General features: G+C 40.1%; 1 protein-coding gene across 4 annotated transcripts in view; it reads right to left on the bottom strand.

Annotated features, from left to right (window-relative positions):
- exoc3l2b (exocyst complex component 3-like 2b) overlaps positions 1–15,000 on the bottom strand; it is a 44,467-nt gene that overhangs the window by 4,565 nt on the left and 24,902 nt on the right. For all 4 annotated transcript variants that reach the window (XM_037774747.1, XM_037774746.1, XM_037774748.1 and 1 more), the window contains 8 exons: positions 4,553–4,830; positions 4,173–4,439; positions 3,962–4,080; positions 3,623–3,737; positions 3,027–3,137; positions 1,856–1,956; positions 1,642–1,758; positions 1–107 (listed from right to left, as the gene is read on the bottom strand). The exon at positions 1–107 is cut by the window's left edge and continues 29 nt beyond it. In XM_037774747.1, the coding sequence (XP_037630675.1) occupies positions 1–107; positions 1,642–1,758; positions 1,856–1,956; positions 3,027–3,137; positions 3,623–3,737; positions 3,962–4,080; positions 4,173–4,439; positions 4,553–4,830 (1,215 nt within the window). The remainder of the gene's footprint in view (positions 108–1,641; positions 1,759–1,855; positions 1,957–3,026; positions 3,138–3,622; positions 3,738–3,961; positions 4,081–4,172; positions 4,440–4,552; positions 4,831–15,000) is intronic.

The raw sequence follows: 15,000 nt of genomic DNA, 5'->3' as shown, positions 1-15,000 counted from the left end.
GCACCCTGACGCCCTGCTGAACGATGTGATCCAGAGCTTTGTTGGCTCGCCGCAGAGAGTCCTCGCTGACCGACGGATCACACTGAGCACAGCGCTGCACGAACCCTCTGCACACACACACACACATACACACACACACACACACACACACACACACACACACACACACACACACGCTCACATTACCAAACGGGGACCATGATCACACACCTGCTAGGTGAGGACCTCAGTCTACAAACACTAAAAAAAACTCAAACTAAAAGTTGAATCAACCTTTTTAACATCAAACATTTGACTTGTGGGACGCAGGTGGAACTGATGACATCATTGATGACTGCGTGACAGAGCCGTCATTAACGCTACGGGTCAACACGTCGGCTGTGATTCAGAGACGTCTCAGATTGTGAGGAGCCTCTCAACACTGCAAACTTTATAGTATTTAACGTGTAAGAGGGACGGAGTTTAGACGAGTACGAAGAAGGAAAAACTTGTGATGCTCAACATTTAAACGTTTATTAAAATAATAACGCGTTAGCGCAACTTCATTTTAACGTCTAATTTCTTTAACACATCAACTTGTGATTTTTAGGTTGTAGTGGCTCAGGTTTAAAGCTACAGTGAAGATACTGGTATCATATGAAACAGTTTTCTGACTGCAGTGAAAATGTTGTTTTTGAAAGGCTAAACGCCAACAAATATGGACTGAAGCAGAATATTTCGTGAGATAAAAAACTAGGACTGTCAAAGTTAACATGATAAGATGCTGGTATCATCTGAAACTATAAAACCTGATGAATCCATCGGTGCCAACCATGTCATACTAGCTTGGCGTGAAGGAGGTTAAATAACGCTCTAAACTTACGCTAAATTTTGTCGAGGAAAAACTGGAATGGCCAGTACCAGTGAGGGTTTCTGGACAATATTTGTCATTATTGTTAATCGATTTCCAATAATAAATATATACATACATTTACATAAAGTATAAAAAGTCAGAAAAAACGTTTAAAAAAAGTCAGAGAAAATGTCCTAAAATGTAAAAAACAATGTCCCAAGAAAGTCTAAAAAACGTCAGAAAAATGTCTTCACAGTACCTGTGAGGGTTTCTGGATCAATATCTGTCATTGTTTTGTGTTGTTAATTGATTTACAATAATAAATATATACAAACATTTGCATAAAGCAGCATATTTGTCCACTCCCATGTTGATAAGAGTATTAAATACTTGACTAATCTATAAATGAAATAAATGAATATAAATGAATAAAAAATGCACAATTGATTATAATTTAATTAATTTGTTATTAATCACAATTAAATATTCTAATTGATTGACAGCCTTAAGTGAAATAAGTAAGTTCGCTTCCCTCCCAAGTTCACTGTCAGAACAGCAGGAGACACTTGTGTCTTTTAAGTTTTAAAAGTTTACATTTAATTTTTTCATTTGCAGAACAGAAACCTGAAGACAAACGTAAAAACAAACATCAAATTAAGAATATTATTTCCATACGAAATAACTTTTTTTTCCTTTTGTCTGCATGACAAATACAATGAAAAGAAATTACTTTTGAAAAGGAATAAAGTTTCAGCTCATTACAACGAGTTGGTCCTCAGATTCAGGAGTTTGTTTCTGTTAGTTCGTACCTGAACGGAGGGCAGCAGTTGACCAGAGCGATGGTTTTGGACACGTATCCGTCATCGTTGTCTCCAAACATGCCGCTCTGCATCCCTTCGTGGAACATCTCAACTTTACGCTGGAAACTAAAACAGTTACAAACACGAGCGTCATAATCCTGATTATTTATCACTACTAACCTGTAAAGGGTTAAACAGAAAGCCAGTGGAGCTGTCTGTGTACCTGTACAGGAAGTCAGCGAGGCCGTTGAGGCTGCACTGAGCCACTCTGGAGCCCAGACTCCTGTTGATGGAGGCAGACCGCTCCAGATCCACCTGCAGCCTCTGAGACAACAAACACAGTCAGGAGGGTTAGATCTATATTAGGGCTGTGAAAGTTAACGCCATAATAACTCGGTAACGCAAATCAGTTTTAACGCATTAATGTGACTCGCGACTTTATAGGTTGTAGCGGTTCAGTTTTAAAACTAGAGTGAAGATCCTGGTATCATAGTAAACTCTAGAACCTGATGAATCCATCGGTACCAACCAGGTCAGACTAGCTGGTCATGAAGGAGGTTAAATAACGCTCCAAACTTACGACACATTTTGGCGAGGGAAAACTGTCATGGTCATTTTCAAAGGGGTCCCTTGACCTCTGACCTCCAGATCAGTGAATGTAAATGGGTTCTATGGGTACCCACGAGTCTCCCCTTTACAGACATGCCCACTTTATGATAATCACATGCATAAATGCAGTACCTGTGAGGGTTTCTGGACAATATCTGTCATTGATTTGTGTTGTTAATTGATTTCCAATAATAAATATATACATACATTTGCATAAAGCAGCATATTTGTCCACTCCCATGTTGATAAGAGGATTAAATACTGGACTAATCTCCTTTAAGGAACATTTAGAACAGATAAAATCATCACATCATCATGTGATCGTCCCTGCTGGTGCGTTCAAGGACACTCGGTCCATTTCACTGGACACTCAAACTGTCCCTGAGTGAGCCTCCTGTTATACTGTCTTTGGCCACTAGAGGACAGCAGCTGGTTCAATGGGAAATAAATCATGTTAAGGTGTGTGTGTGTGTGTGTGTGTGTGTGTGTGTGTGTGTGTGTGTGTGCGTGCGTGCGTGCGTGCGTGCGTGCGTGCGTGTGTGCGTGTGTGTGTGTGTGTGTGTGTGAACAGGAAGTGCTCGTTGTTGTCGTTGGCTTCAGCTGAAGGAAACACTCAGAAAACAATCAGCGTATTTAAACACAGCGGAATCGACCTTTATGTAACCCTTCAGTCTTCATTCAATAACCTTTATTTAAAACAGACAGGAAACACAGATGGGAGGTGTTTCTGCTCACACACACACCTGCAGTAACCATGGTAACAGAGAGGAGGAGAGGGGGGGTACCTGTATGACGGTCTTGGCCAGAGTGATCTGATACTCCTCGATGTGCAGCGTCTCCATCCATCGTTTCTCCTCCTCGTCCAGGACCTGGCTCAGCTCCGTGGTCACTTTGGCCTGCAGCAGGGAGGAGCCGGGCATCAAAACAAACACACCTCACCTTTAATAGAATAATATAATAACGTGGTTCCAGACCTTTAAAAGACACCTTCCAACCAGACAGACCTCTTTCCTCCTAGTAACCATGGTGACGTGTTCAGTGGAGGCACGTTAGCTAACACTATTGTTGTCTTGTTTTTTTAACCATGGCTGAAGAGAATCTTAGTTTCTCTCAACATGTGCCGTCACTCTCTCTCCAGGATCACCAGAGGGAGTGTTAGTCGGGGACTATTTTCAGCGGCGTATTAATCCACTAGTGAGCGTTGGAGTCAGCAGGACGGTGTTATTGTGTTATTGAGTCAGAATAAACTTTAAACACTCTGTCACTCGTTACTCTTTAACTGAGTCAAACCCAAACTGAAGCCCTAGATTGTTCGGAGGTTTCTCCTGCTCTGATATCTGGTTGTTGTGTTTACATGAATACAGAGAGTTCAGCGTCTCACCCTGACAGAGTTGAGACAGTCCAGCTCCAGTCGGTCCACCGTCTCTGAAGGCAGCAGAGGACTCAGCTGAGAGCGGCTGAAAGGACTCGTGATACACACCGTCCCCAGAACGTCTCTGAAACAACACACACACACACACACACAACGTGACGTGCACGTAGTTACACAGGAGCAGAAGAACAAGGACCTTTTTAAGAACCAATCCTGTGTGACAAGATGGAGACGGCTAAAAAACAAGATGGCGACGGCCAAAAAACAAGATGGCGACGTTCAGTTCCTCTGGTTCCTCTGGTTCCTCTGGTTCCTCTGGTTCCTCTGGTTGCCCCTCCATGTTCTTACCTGTTGTAGATGTTGTGCAGCCAGTCCAGCAACGAGTAGATGTCAGTGATCTCTAGCTGGTTGTCAGTGATGGCCTCCAGTCGCCTAGCAACCGCCTGGTGGTAGCTCTGCACGTACACCTGACGGGTCAGAGGTCAGAGGTCAGAGGGCATGGTCAGGTGAAAGGTCAGACTTGTGAGGAGCTCTTCAGAGGGAACGGTTGAGGTCTCACCTGGAAGGGCGTGTACTCTTCGGGGTAGATGGACACCACGTTCCTCTTGGCGGCGCCCAGGTCCTCCACCACGCGGGCTCGGAGCCGGTCCAGGTACCCGACCAGCTCTCCAGCCGTGAACTCGGCCCTCTGAGGCAGAGAGCTGTCGGCCGCCTCCTCCACCGCCTCCCTCCACCTCTGCTTCAGACGGCGAGGCCTCGGGCCCCCGGGGGCCGCCGCCTCGCTGAGGGCCCAGTCTTTATCCGCCTGCTCCTCCTGCTGCAGCACCTGTACAGACGGACAGGTGAGTCCACCACTGATATATCTGAGTACTCAAGTACTGTTACTGGAGTATCCTAGTACTCCGTCCCTGTTACCACGGCAGCAGCGGCGGTCCTCACCTGCACCACCAGGCCCAGGTTGGGCCCGGCCGTCGGGGAGCGCAGAGACTCCCTGACGACGGCCCACAGCTCCTTCTGCAGCTCCTCGTACAGCAGCTCCACGTCCTTCGCCTTCCTCCGCCCGCCGTCTTTGACGCCGGGGCTGGTGGCGTCCTCCGGCTGCGGCGCGGCGCCCCGCTCGGCGGCGGAGGACTCGTTACACTCCTGCTCCAGCTCCAGGATGTGAGTGTCGGCCAGCAGGAGGTCTCGCTTCTTCACCAGCTGCAGGATCTCCAGGACTGACGGAGACAGAGGGACACGTTCAAGATTAAAACTACTAACAGACTAATACTACTAACATACTACTACTACTACTACTACTAATACTACTACTAACAGACTACTACTACTAATACTACTAACAGACTAACCACATAATTGTCTGAAAAAAAGTCAAAAATAAGTCTGAAAAAGTCAAAAATAGTCCCAAAAAATTTCCATAAAATGTCCAAAAAAGTCAGAAAAAATCAGAAAGAATTCTAAAAAATGTTTAAAATTGTCTGAAAAAAAATGTCCAAAAATGTCAGAAAAAGCCTGAAAAATATCTGAAAAAATCCAAAATAAGTCCAAAAAAAGTCCAAAAAATTTCTGAATGAAAATCCAAAAAATCCAAAAAAAAGTCAAAAAAAAGTCAAAACAAATTCTGAAATTTTTTAAAAATTGTCTGAAAAAGCCTGAAAAAAGACCGACAAATTTTCCAAAATGTGCTGAAAAATAGTTTGAAAAATATCTGAAAATAGTCCAAAAATGTCTGACTAAAAGTCTGAAAAAAGTAAAAAAACAAATGTCAGAAAAATGTTATAAAAAAGTCTGAAAGAAAGTGAAGATAGTTTGCAGATAATCACAGATTCCTGTTAGTTTAATAATGAACATTAGTGTTGTGATGTTTAAACAGGTAAATAACAGCCTCTGGTCTACAGACCGGTCTCTACAGAGCTCCAGACAGATCTCAGTCTGTGAGCGTCACCGCCCGGCCGGAGAGGCAGCGACCCCGGAGAGGCAGCGACCCCGGCAGGCGCTATAGCGAGCCGTCACGGCCGTTTGTGGAGCTTCGAAACTCTGAAAATGTCGGAGCAAATGTTCGATTCTCTGTCTAATATCGTAAAACTGTCGATATTCTAAATCTACACAGCTGATTTCTCTCCTCAGAAACTCTCTGAAGTGAATTTGGGGATGAAACATGTAAAGAAGGAGGCGGTTCTGGCTGTTGTTGTTGTAACCGGAGCCTGTAGCGGTCCAGCGCTTTGCATTGTGGGATACAGTAGAAGAATGTGACGGATTCCCATCAACAGGGTGTCGATGGGAATCCGTCAGTGAGGTCACTCCCTCGGAGACGACGGGCTGCTGGTCTGAGGTCATTCAGGGAGGATCCTCGCTGTCAGTGCTGTGATGTCACCAGATGATGTCACAGCAGCAGAGCGGGGACTTGTGATGACATCATCCAGACTGACAGTCAGAGGAGTTTCTCTTCATCACCGTGACATCCAGAGAAAGTAACTAAGTACATTTACTCAAGTACTGTACATGAGTACTAACGTGTGTACTTTAGTATTTTATTTATGCCACTTTCTATGGAGGACAGAACCTGCCAAAATCAAAAATAAATAAACAAACATAAATAAATAAATAAATAAATATGCCATTAAGAGAAGCAAAATTAATATTAAAAATAAATGTAGTCACTAATTAGTTGATAAAATGGGATATAAATTAATATTTCTGTTTTAATTTGCTTTTTTTAATTTATTTATCTTTATATTAATTCCCTTATTTATTTACTCTTCTGTTTAATTTCAACTTTTGTTTATTTTATGTATTTATTTTGATGGAATTTTGAATATATTTATTTACTTTTGCATTTATTACTTTATGTATTTATTTGATTTATAAATAAATGAATACATTAAATCCACCTTTTGGTTTTATAACAAGTACTGTATGTTTGAAAAACCACCAAAAAGTCCAGTTTGGTGAGTTTGTTCTGAGTTAAAGGAAACGACTTCCTGAGAAGAAGCTGGATTAATTATACGTACTAATATATCTGTATTATATATCTGTATACGTAGGCAGAGGAAGAGTTCAACCTGAAGACAGAAAGAAGAGTGAATGATATTTGTTCCAGCTGTGCCTGCAGGGATTTATTCATATTGTGTCGTGAGAGAGAAGAAATGCTCTGTAGTTTCACTGTGAACTGAATATCTTTAGTTTTTACTGTTATTCTGAAAAAGAAAAAGACTTCTGTTCTTAAGTACAACTTTGAGGTACTTGTACTTCAGTATTTCAGCTTTACACTCCTGTCTACTTCTACTCCTCCACTACCTTTATCTGACGGCTTTAGTTACTTTACAGATTCAGATTATTAAAACTAAATATAATCAACTAATAAATGATGTGTATTATTATAGATTAAACTAGCAGTCATTAGAATGAGCTCCACCTTTACCAGCTGACACATTAAAGTGATAAAAAATATGCCAAAAATAATAAAATATTCGTCAAATAGCAGATAAATATTAGTAAAGTATCAAATATTTTTTTAAATATCCCAAATAATATAAATAAAATATCTTAATATTAGTAGAATATCCTTAAAATACAAGTAAAATATCTGAAAAATATGAATAAATTATCAGACAAACATCTGTAAAACATGCAAAAAATATTTGTAAAATTGTAAAATATCAAAAAAAATAATTAAAAGTATCTCCACCTTTACCAGCTGCAACAATAAAGTGATGAACAAATAAAATACGTCAAAAATATTATTACAATATCTAAAACATGATCAAATATTTGTCAAATAGTAGAAAAATATCCTATGAAATATTAGTAAAAAATCACATATAATTTTAATACAATAATATAATATATAGATTTTTCTGCAGAATGAGTTCTTTTACTTTTGGTACTTTAAGCATATTTCAATGCTGATGTTATTGTTCTTTTACTGAAGTAACATTTTGAATCCAGAACTTTTAATTATGGATTCTAACAGAGTGTTTCTGTGTTCAGCTGGATGTGAAGCTGCTGAGTCAGTTAGTATGAAGGAGGAGCTGCAGCCGACAGACGACCAGAGAGCAGAGACATGAGTAGAGCTCAGATTACTACACACAGTATATATATATATATATAGAGAGAGAGAGAGAGAGAGAGTATATTAGAGGTAGTTGAACAGTGAACTGCTGCTCATATAGAGGCTTTTCTGTCCTCCAGGTGTATCTGAGCAGGTAACGTCTGACTCAGCAGTTTCAGGTTTCAGTCACTGAGTTCATCGTTTCCTGCTTCAGACCTCAGATACCAACAGAGAGCTGAAGGAGACGTCGTTGTAAAGATTTAAACTCGCTGGAAACTGACACTAAACAGACAATAACACGTCAAATTAATACTTTATAATATTATGACTTTATTCTCTAAATCTCTGATGTATTTTTTTTCCTCAATGTGGCCCTAACACTCCGTTGAACCATTGTACCATAGACCTACAACAATGATAAATAATAATGAAAATGTAAATAAAGAACAGTTATTCATTTCCATGTTTCTAAGTCCACAGGGAGCCGGTGGAGAGGAGCTGAAGAGACGCAGGTTGTTGACCTCAGGTCTAAGAGAACCTTCCAGCACCCCGACAGGGCTGAAAGGGTTAACTGAAGGGACAGGATGGGGGTTAGATGGAGGTGATGGTGTTAATGACGGGAGGGGGGGGTAATATGGAGGTATGAGGAGGTGGGCGGGGCTTCATCCCTCCAGCTGGAACACATTTCCTCTGAAGGCCGAAGCTGAACAATAAGAGCTGTGTTTCTGTGTGTGTGTGTGTGTGTGTGAACATTTATACCTGTCATATATAGAGTCTACATGTGTGTGTGTGTGTGTGCGTGTGAGTGTTGTTATAGCTGTGTGTCGTCTGGTTTAAAGGTGCTGATATATCATTTTACAGTGGTCACACCCTGTCTGAGAGTGTGTGTGTGTGTGTGTGTGTGTGTGCGTGTGTGTGTGTGTGTGTGTGTGTGTGTGTGTGTGTGTGTGTGTGTGTGCACGCGCGCGTGTGTGTGTGTGTATGTGTGTGTTTGTGGTAACATCTGGAGGCCTCACATCGTTGCTCTCTGCATTAACGGCCATCTGTGGGCTTTTATTTTGAAAGAGCAGTCCTCTCCTCTGATGTAATAGTTGAAGCAGGAGATACCACTTCCTGTCTGTGTGTGTGTGTGTGTGTGTGTACTTCCTGCAGTGACAGTGTGTACTAGTACTATCTGGCTGCTGCAGTACTATGAAGTGATGAATAACTGAGTAGTACTTCCTGTCTGCTGATCCGGAATCTGTTTCTAGTTTCACTCAACTTTATTTATTCTGTCTCTACTTCTAGTTACATCCTTTACTGCAGTAAAAGTACTAATACTACACTGTAACAATACTGTGTTACAGAGTAACTGTTTAATTTCTACTTTTATTTATGTATTTATTTTTATGACATTTTAAATAAAAATTAGTCGTTAAAACTAATTTGTGTTACTATTGTGTAAACTTTTTCAATAAAAATATGAAATGTTCCTTTTTATGAAACATTGTTTTATATAATAAGAGATTAAATGTCTGTCAGACATCACAAACACTGTTAATATATATATATATATATATATATATATATATATAACGTCCATCTGAAGCTCGGTGATATGTGATTATCAGCGCCGGCTGAGGTCTCTGACAGGAAGTCCTCCAGCAGCAGACGGTTGGTCAGCAACCGACCTCAGTAATCATTGACTACTCCTGAATACGAGCCGAGTATCAACACTGAGTTATAAAACTTTAACAAGCCGTCCTCACTGTTAGGAGACGAAGATAGCACCGTGGCCCCGACTAAACTACTAAACTACTAAACGACTAAACGACTAAACGACTAAACCACTAAACCACTAAACCACTAAACGACTAAACGACTAAACGACTAAACGACTAAACGACTAAACTACTAAACCACTAAACCACTAAACCACTAAACCACTAAACGACTAAACGACTAAACTACTAAACTACTAAACTACTAAACGACTAAACTACTAAACTACTAAACCACTAAACGACTAAACGACTAAACTACTAAACTACTAAACTACTAAACCACTAAACGACTAAACTACTAAACGACTAAACGACTAAACGACTAAACTACTAAACTACTAAACCACTAAACCACTAAACCACTAAACGACTAAACGACTAAACGACTAAACGACTAAACTACTAAACTACTAAACTACTAAACGACTAAACGACTAAACTACTAATCTGAGACGTTTTGAGTCAGAGTTTTGTGTCACCTGATTATCTCACTAAACCTGAGTCTGTGTCTGTTCGTCCTCCAACAGACCAGAGTGTGTGTTTGGGGGTTTTAAGAGTCTTTAAAGTGGACTTCCTGTTTCTACCTGAAACCTGCAGCAACATGCCGACACACAGCCTGCAGACGGGACTCTGTGGTAACATGACCGGGGATTAATGAAGGGCAAATGAAGGGTAAATTCCACAGTTTATTTCCTAACATGAAGTCTTTCATCACTCCGTCCTTCTCTTCACCTCAAACATTAACCGGAGACGATCAAGGTCAAAGTGAGTCCAGCCATCCATCCAGAGGCGACGGAGCGAAACCTGCGGTTTTAATGCTACTGAGTAATTAATATAATATATATAATATAATTCTGGATCAATGCAGGACATAAAAATCCCTGGTTGCTGTTATTAATCATTATAATAATTAGGTTCCGACAACAAAACTACTTGGTTAAGTTAGAAAAGTCATCATGGTTTGGGTTCAAATAATAACGTAACAATGTATTTAGCGTAAATAAATAACATCTGCCCTCAGCTGACTTTTTTAAGTAACGTTACATAACAAGCGCCACAACGTAACGCCGCAACGTAACGCCGCAACGTAACGCCGCAACGTAACGCCGCAACGTAACGCCGCAACGTAACGCCACAACGTAACGCCACAACGTAACACGGCCAAGAAGGGAAAGCCAATTGCTCGTTCCATTGCAACGCGAGCAGCTGAGCTACGCTTCCACAATTTTGGACTGAAAGCGACTGAAAAACTGAAAACATTATAAATATAATAAACGTTTTCAGTCCAAAATGGCGGCAGCGGCTGTTGTCAAAACAGGTTTTTATGCAGATGATGAAGTTTTATCAGATCAAGACTTCCCATGTCCACTGGGTTAGTCTGCAGCCGAGTGTGAAGCCTCAGACGCTGCAGCAGCATCACATCACTACTGATAGTGTGTACAGATGTGTACAGATGTGTTCTGGTACACATTCATTATCTGACACACAAACACAGAGGTCACATAGAGAGAACACAGTTTTCTCTAAACAGAAGCTCAGACAAATATTTGATTTCATAATAACTCTCTTCTTCTCTACGTGGGTCTAAACCACAAAACATTCCAGCTGTCCAGCAGACGAAATACCAGAGTTGAAGCAGTTTGTTGTTGTTCATGAGTTTGTTGGTTCTGAAGTTCTTTCATTATTTGTATTCATATTATCGTCTCCTGTAAATCAGTTAAATGTGTGAGACGATAATAAACCCAATCACCAGAAAAAAAGTTGGGATTGTACGTTTCTGCAAACCACAGACACATTTCAAAAAAATGCATTCAATCAACCTCGTATCACAACGCCACGTGGTTAACGTTGTGAAACGATTGGTTAGGTTTAGACAACAAAACTACTTAGTTAAGGTTAGAGAAATCATCATGGTTTGTGTTAAAGTAATAATGCAACAACGTGACGTACAACGTGACGTACAACGTGACGTACAACGTGACGTACAACGTGACGTACAACGTGACGCAACAACGTGACGCAACAACGTTACGCAACAACGTGACGCAACAACGTAACATAACGTAACAACGTGATGTAACAACATAATGCAACAATGCAATGCAACAACGTAATGCAACAATGAAATGTTATGTAACAATGTAACATAACAACGTAATGCAAAACAATGTGACGCAAAACAACATAGCGCAACAACGTAAGGCAATAACGTAAGGCAATAACATAACGAAACAACATGATGCAACAACGTGACGCAACAAGATGACACAACAACATAACACAACAACGTAACGCAACAACGTAACGCAACAACGTAACACAACAACGTAACGCAACAACGTAACGCAAATCAACGTAACGCAAATCAACGTGACACAAAACAACGTAATGCAACAACGTAACTCAACGTAACTCAAAACAATGTAACGCAAAACAATGTAACGCAAAACAGCGTAACACAAAACAGCGTAACACAAAACAACGTAACACAAAACAACGTAACACAAAACAATGTAACACAAAACAACGTAACGCAACACCATAATGTTACGGAACAATGTAACGCAACAATGTAACGCAACAAGGTAATGCAACAATGTTAAGCAACAACGTAACGCAATAACGTAAAGCAACAACGTAACAATGTAATGTAACATAACGTAACATAACAACGTAACTGGCGTAAATATATGACAATCGCCCTTAGCTGACTTTCCCACGTAACGTCAGGTAACAATCGTCAACGTTTACTCTTGGTTTCATGTGGCATAACTTTCAGTTACGATCGCTTGTTGTACTACGTCACTTATGCCAATGCGTCCACATTCAACGTATCCGTTGTTTGCAGAAACGTACAATGCCGACATGTTTTTCCAGGCGACTGGGCTGATTATGCGTAGGACGGACTGTGAAGACGTCTGTGATGAAGACGTCTGTGATGAAGACCCCTGTGATGAAGACCCCTGTGATGAAGACGTCTGTGATGAAGACCCCTGTGATGAAGACGTTTGAGACACATTCCTTGTGTGCAGAGCGTCTGATGTTTATCCGTCAGGTCTCAGATCTTCACGCTCACATAAGAAGCCAGAATGCATGAAAACAACAATCAGCAGCAGCAGAGAGTCAAACGGAGGTCGTTAAACAGCAGAGGTACTAAAGATGTACTACAGATGTACTACAGATGTACTACAGATGTACTACAGAGGTACTACAGATGTACTACAGATGTACTACAGAGTTATGCTACTTTATACTTTTACTACATCTACTTCACACTGACAGTTACATACAAACGATACGTTGGTGGAAGAAGTACTCAGAGCTTTTAATAAAGTAAAAGTACTATGATCAAAGTGTAGAAATGCAAAATGGTTGATTTGAGAATATTATATATTATGTTATGATATCATAATTATTGATGTATTAATGTACTTTAACGTTGCAGCTGGTAAAAGTGGAGTAATTTATCTCAACCTGTCACATAAAAATGTATTAGTTGATTATAGTTTGTATTATTAATCTCAATCTGCAAATTAACAATTTATGTTATTAAATAAATGTAGTGCAGTAAAAAAACAACATAAAAACAACAACAAGAAACATTGGAAGAGATAAAACCACTGTTATTTATGTCGTTATCGCAGTTTATGATTATTATATATTATTTATAAAAACACCAGACTTTCACCAGCAGACCGGTGTCCATGTCCCGTCTGAAATCAGAAGTTAACGTTGATTTATTTGTCACATAACTTCCGCACTTAAATTCCGCCACTTTTTTTTATTTTAACCAAAACCGCAATCTTTTCCTAAAGCTAAGTAAGTAGTTTTGTTTCCTAAACCTAACCAAGTCGATCGAACAGTATCCAGATCCAACAGCATAATGCAACAACCTAACGTAACAATGTAATGTTACGTAATAACGTTACATAATGTAACGTAACAACTTACTGCATAACAACATAACATAACAACAATGTAACGCAACAACATAACAATGTAATGTTACATAACAATGTCATGTTATGTACCAACGTAACGCAACAATGTAACGCAACAATGTAACGCAACAATGTAACGCAACAACGTAACGCAACAACATAACGCAACAACATAACGTAATGTTACTTAACAACGTAATGTTACCTAACATTGTAACAACATTACATAATGTAACGTAACAACGTAATGCATAACAACATAACACAACAACAATGTAATGACGTAATTTTACATAATGTTATGTTACATACCAACATAACGCAACAACGTAACGCAACAAAATTTAATGCAACAACATAACAACGTAATGTTACGCAACAACGTAACGCAGCAACGTAACGCAGCAACGTAACGCAACAACGTAACGCAACAATATAACTACAGTAAATATATAACAATTGCCCTTAGTTGACATTCTCACGTAACGTTAGGTAACAAACAAGTCAATCTATTCCTAAAACTAACTAAGTAGTTTTATTTCGAAAAGACTGGAGCGGAAATTGACACGTGCATCACGTGTTCCTGAAAATTTGTAGGAAAACGCACGAAAAATATGTTGTTGAAGTCGTGCATAGCGTTCAATTTCGTGACTATTTCATGAGCTGCCGTGTGACTGGGCTGTTCACACTGAGTTTAGTCTTATATTTAACTAGAAGGGCACTCCAAGGTCAAAAGCCCTATCTCACAGTGTTAATGAAATATAAAACATGTATCCGCCCCGTGACTCAGATCAAACATGTAATGGGTTCTTCCTCGGTCCGTGCTCCACCCGTCCACCAAGTTTGATAAAAATCAGGCCGCTAGTTTTACTGTAATCTTGCTGACAAACAGACTGAAGACACGACCTCCTTGTTGGAGGTAATAAAACACCATCAACAGTCGGTCAACCAATCAAACACCCGTCCTGGTCACCGCTACAGGTCGGTGTGTGTCAACGGTACATAACAGTGATGCAGGTACCAACAGATCTGAGTCCTTTACTGCTGTTTAGCAGCAACAACACACTGAAACCTGATGAGCTGATACGGCGCTTCAGCAGCGTCTGAAAACAAGCCCTCACCTGAACATCCAGATGTTTCTCTGCTACGTGCTGCTGTTATATTAAACACTAGATTCTGTATTACAAACAGCAGAGTGTGTTTATTAAGACCAGATCCAGGACTCTGGACTCTCTCTGGTCCCTGGTGAGGTCTGAAGACACATAGTGGTCCACCATCACCCTTCAACTGGTCTGTAATACAATAAATAACTGAATCTGACTCACAACGATGGACCATATCAGCTGGCTTTAACTTGTCACACATATATCAGATATAGATCTGATACATATCAGATATAAATCTGATATGTATCAGATCTAAATCAGATTTTCTTTTTCAGTTTTCTTTCCTGGGAGTTAACAAAAGTTTAAATAAAACGCTGTTGCAGTGAATTTATTATTTGAACTCTTTTAAAGTCACCAGATGCAGAAACAAAGTCTCTGAACCTCGGATATTTTCTGGGGGAGAACCCCCCAACCCCGAGACGCTTTGGGCTAGAAATCCTCCCTTTCTTTAAGGTCTCAACGTTGG

This window comes from Sebastes umbrosus, chromosome 7 (genome assembly GCF_015220745.1).
Source record: "Sebastes umbrosus isolate fSebUmb1 chromosome 7, fSebUmb1.pri, whole genome shotgun sequence".
Lineage (NCBI taxonomy): Eukaryota > Metazoa > Chordata > Actinopteri > Perciformes > Sebastidae > Sebastes > Sebastes umbrosus.
Note: the sequence above shows the minus strand (reverse complement) of the source record. Positions and strands in the feature narration are given on the sequence as shown.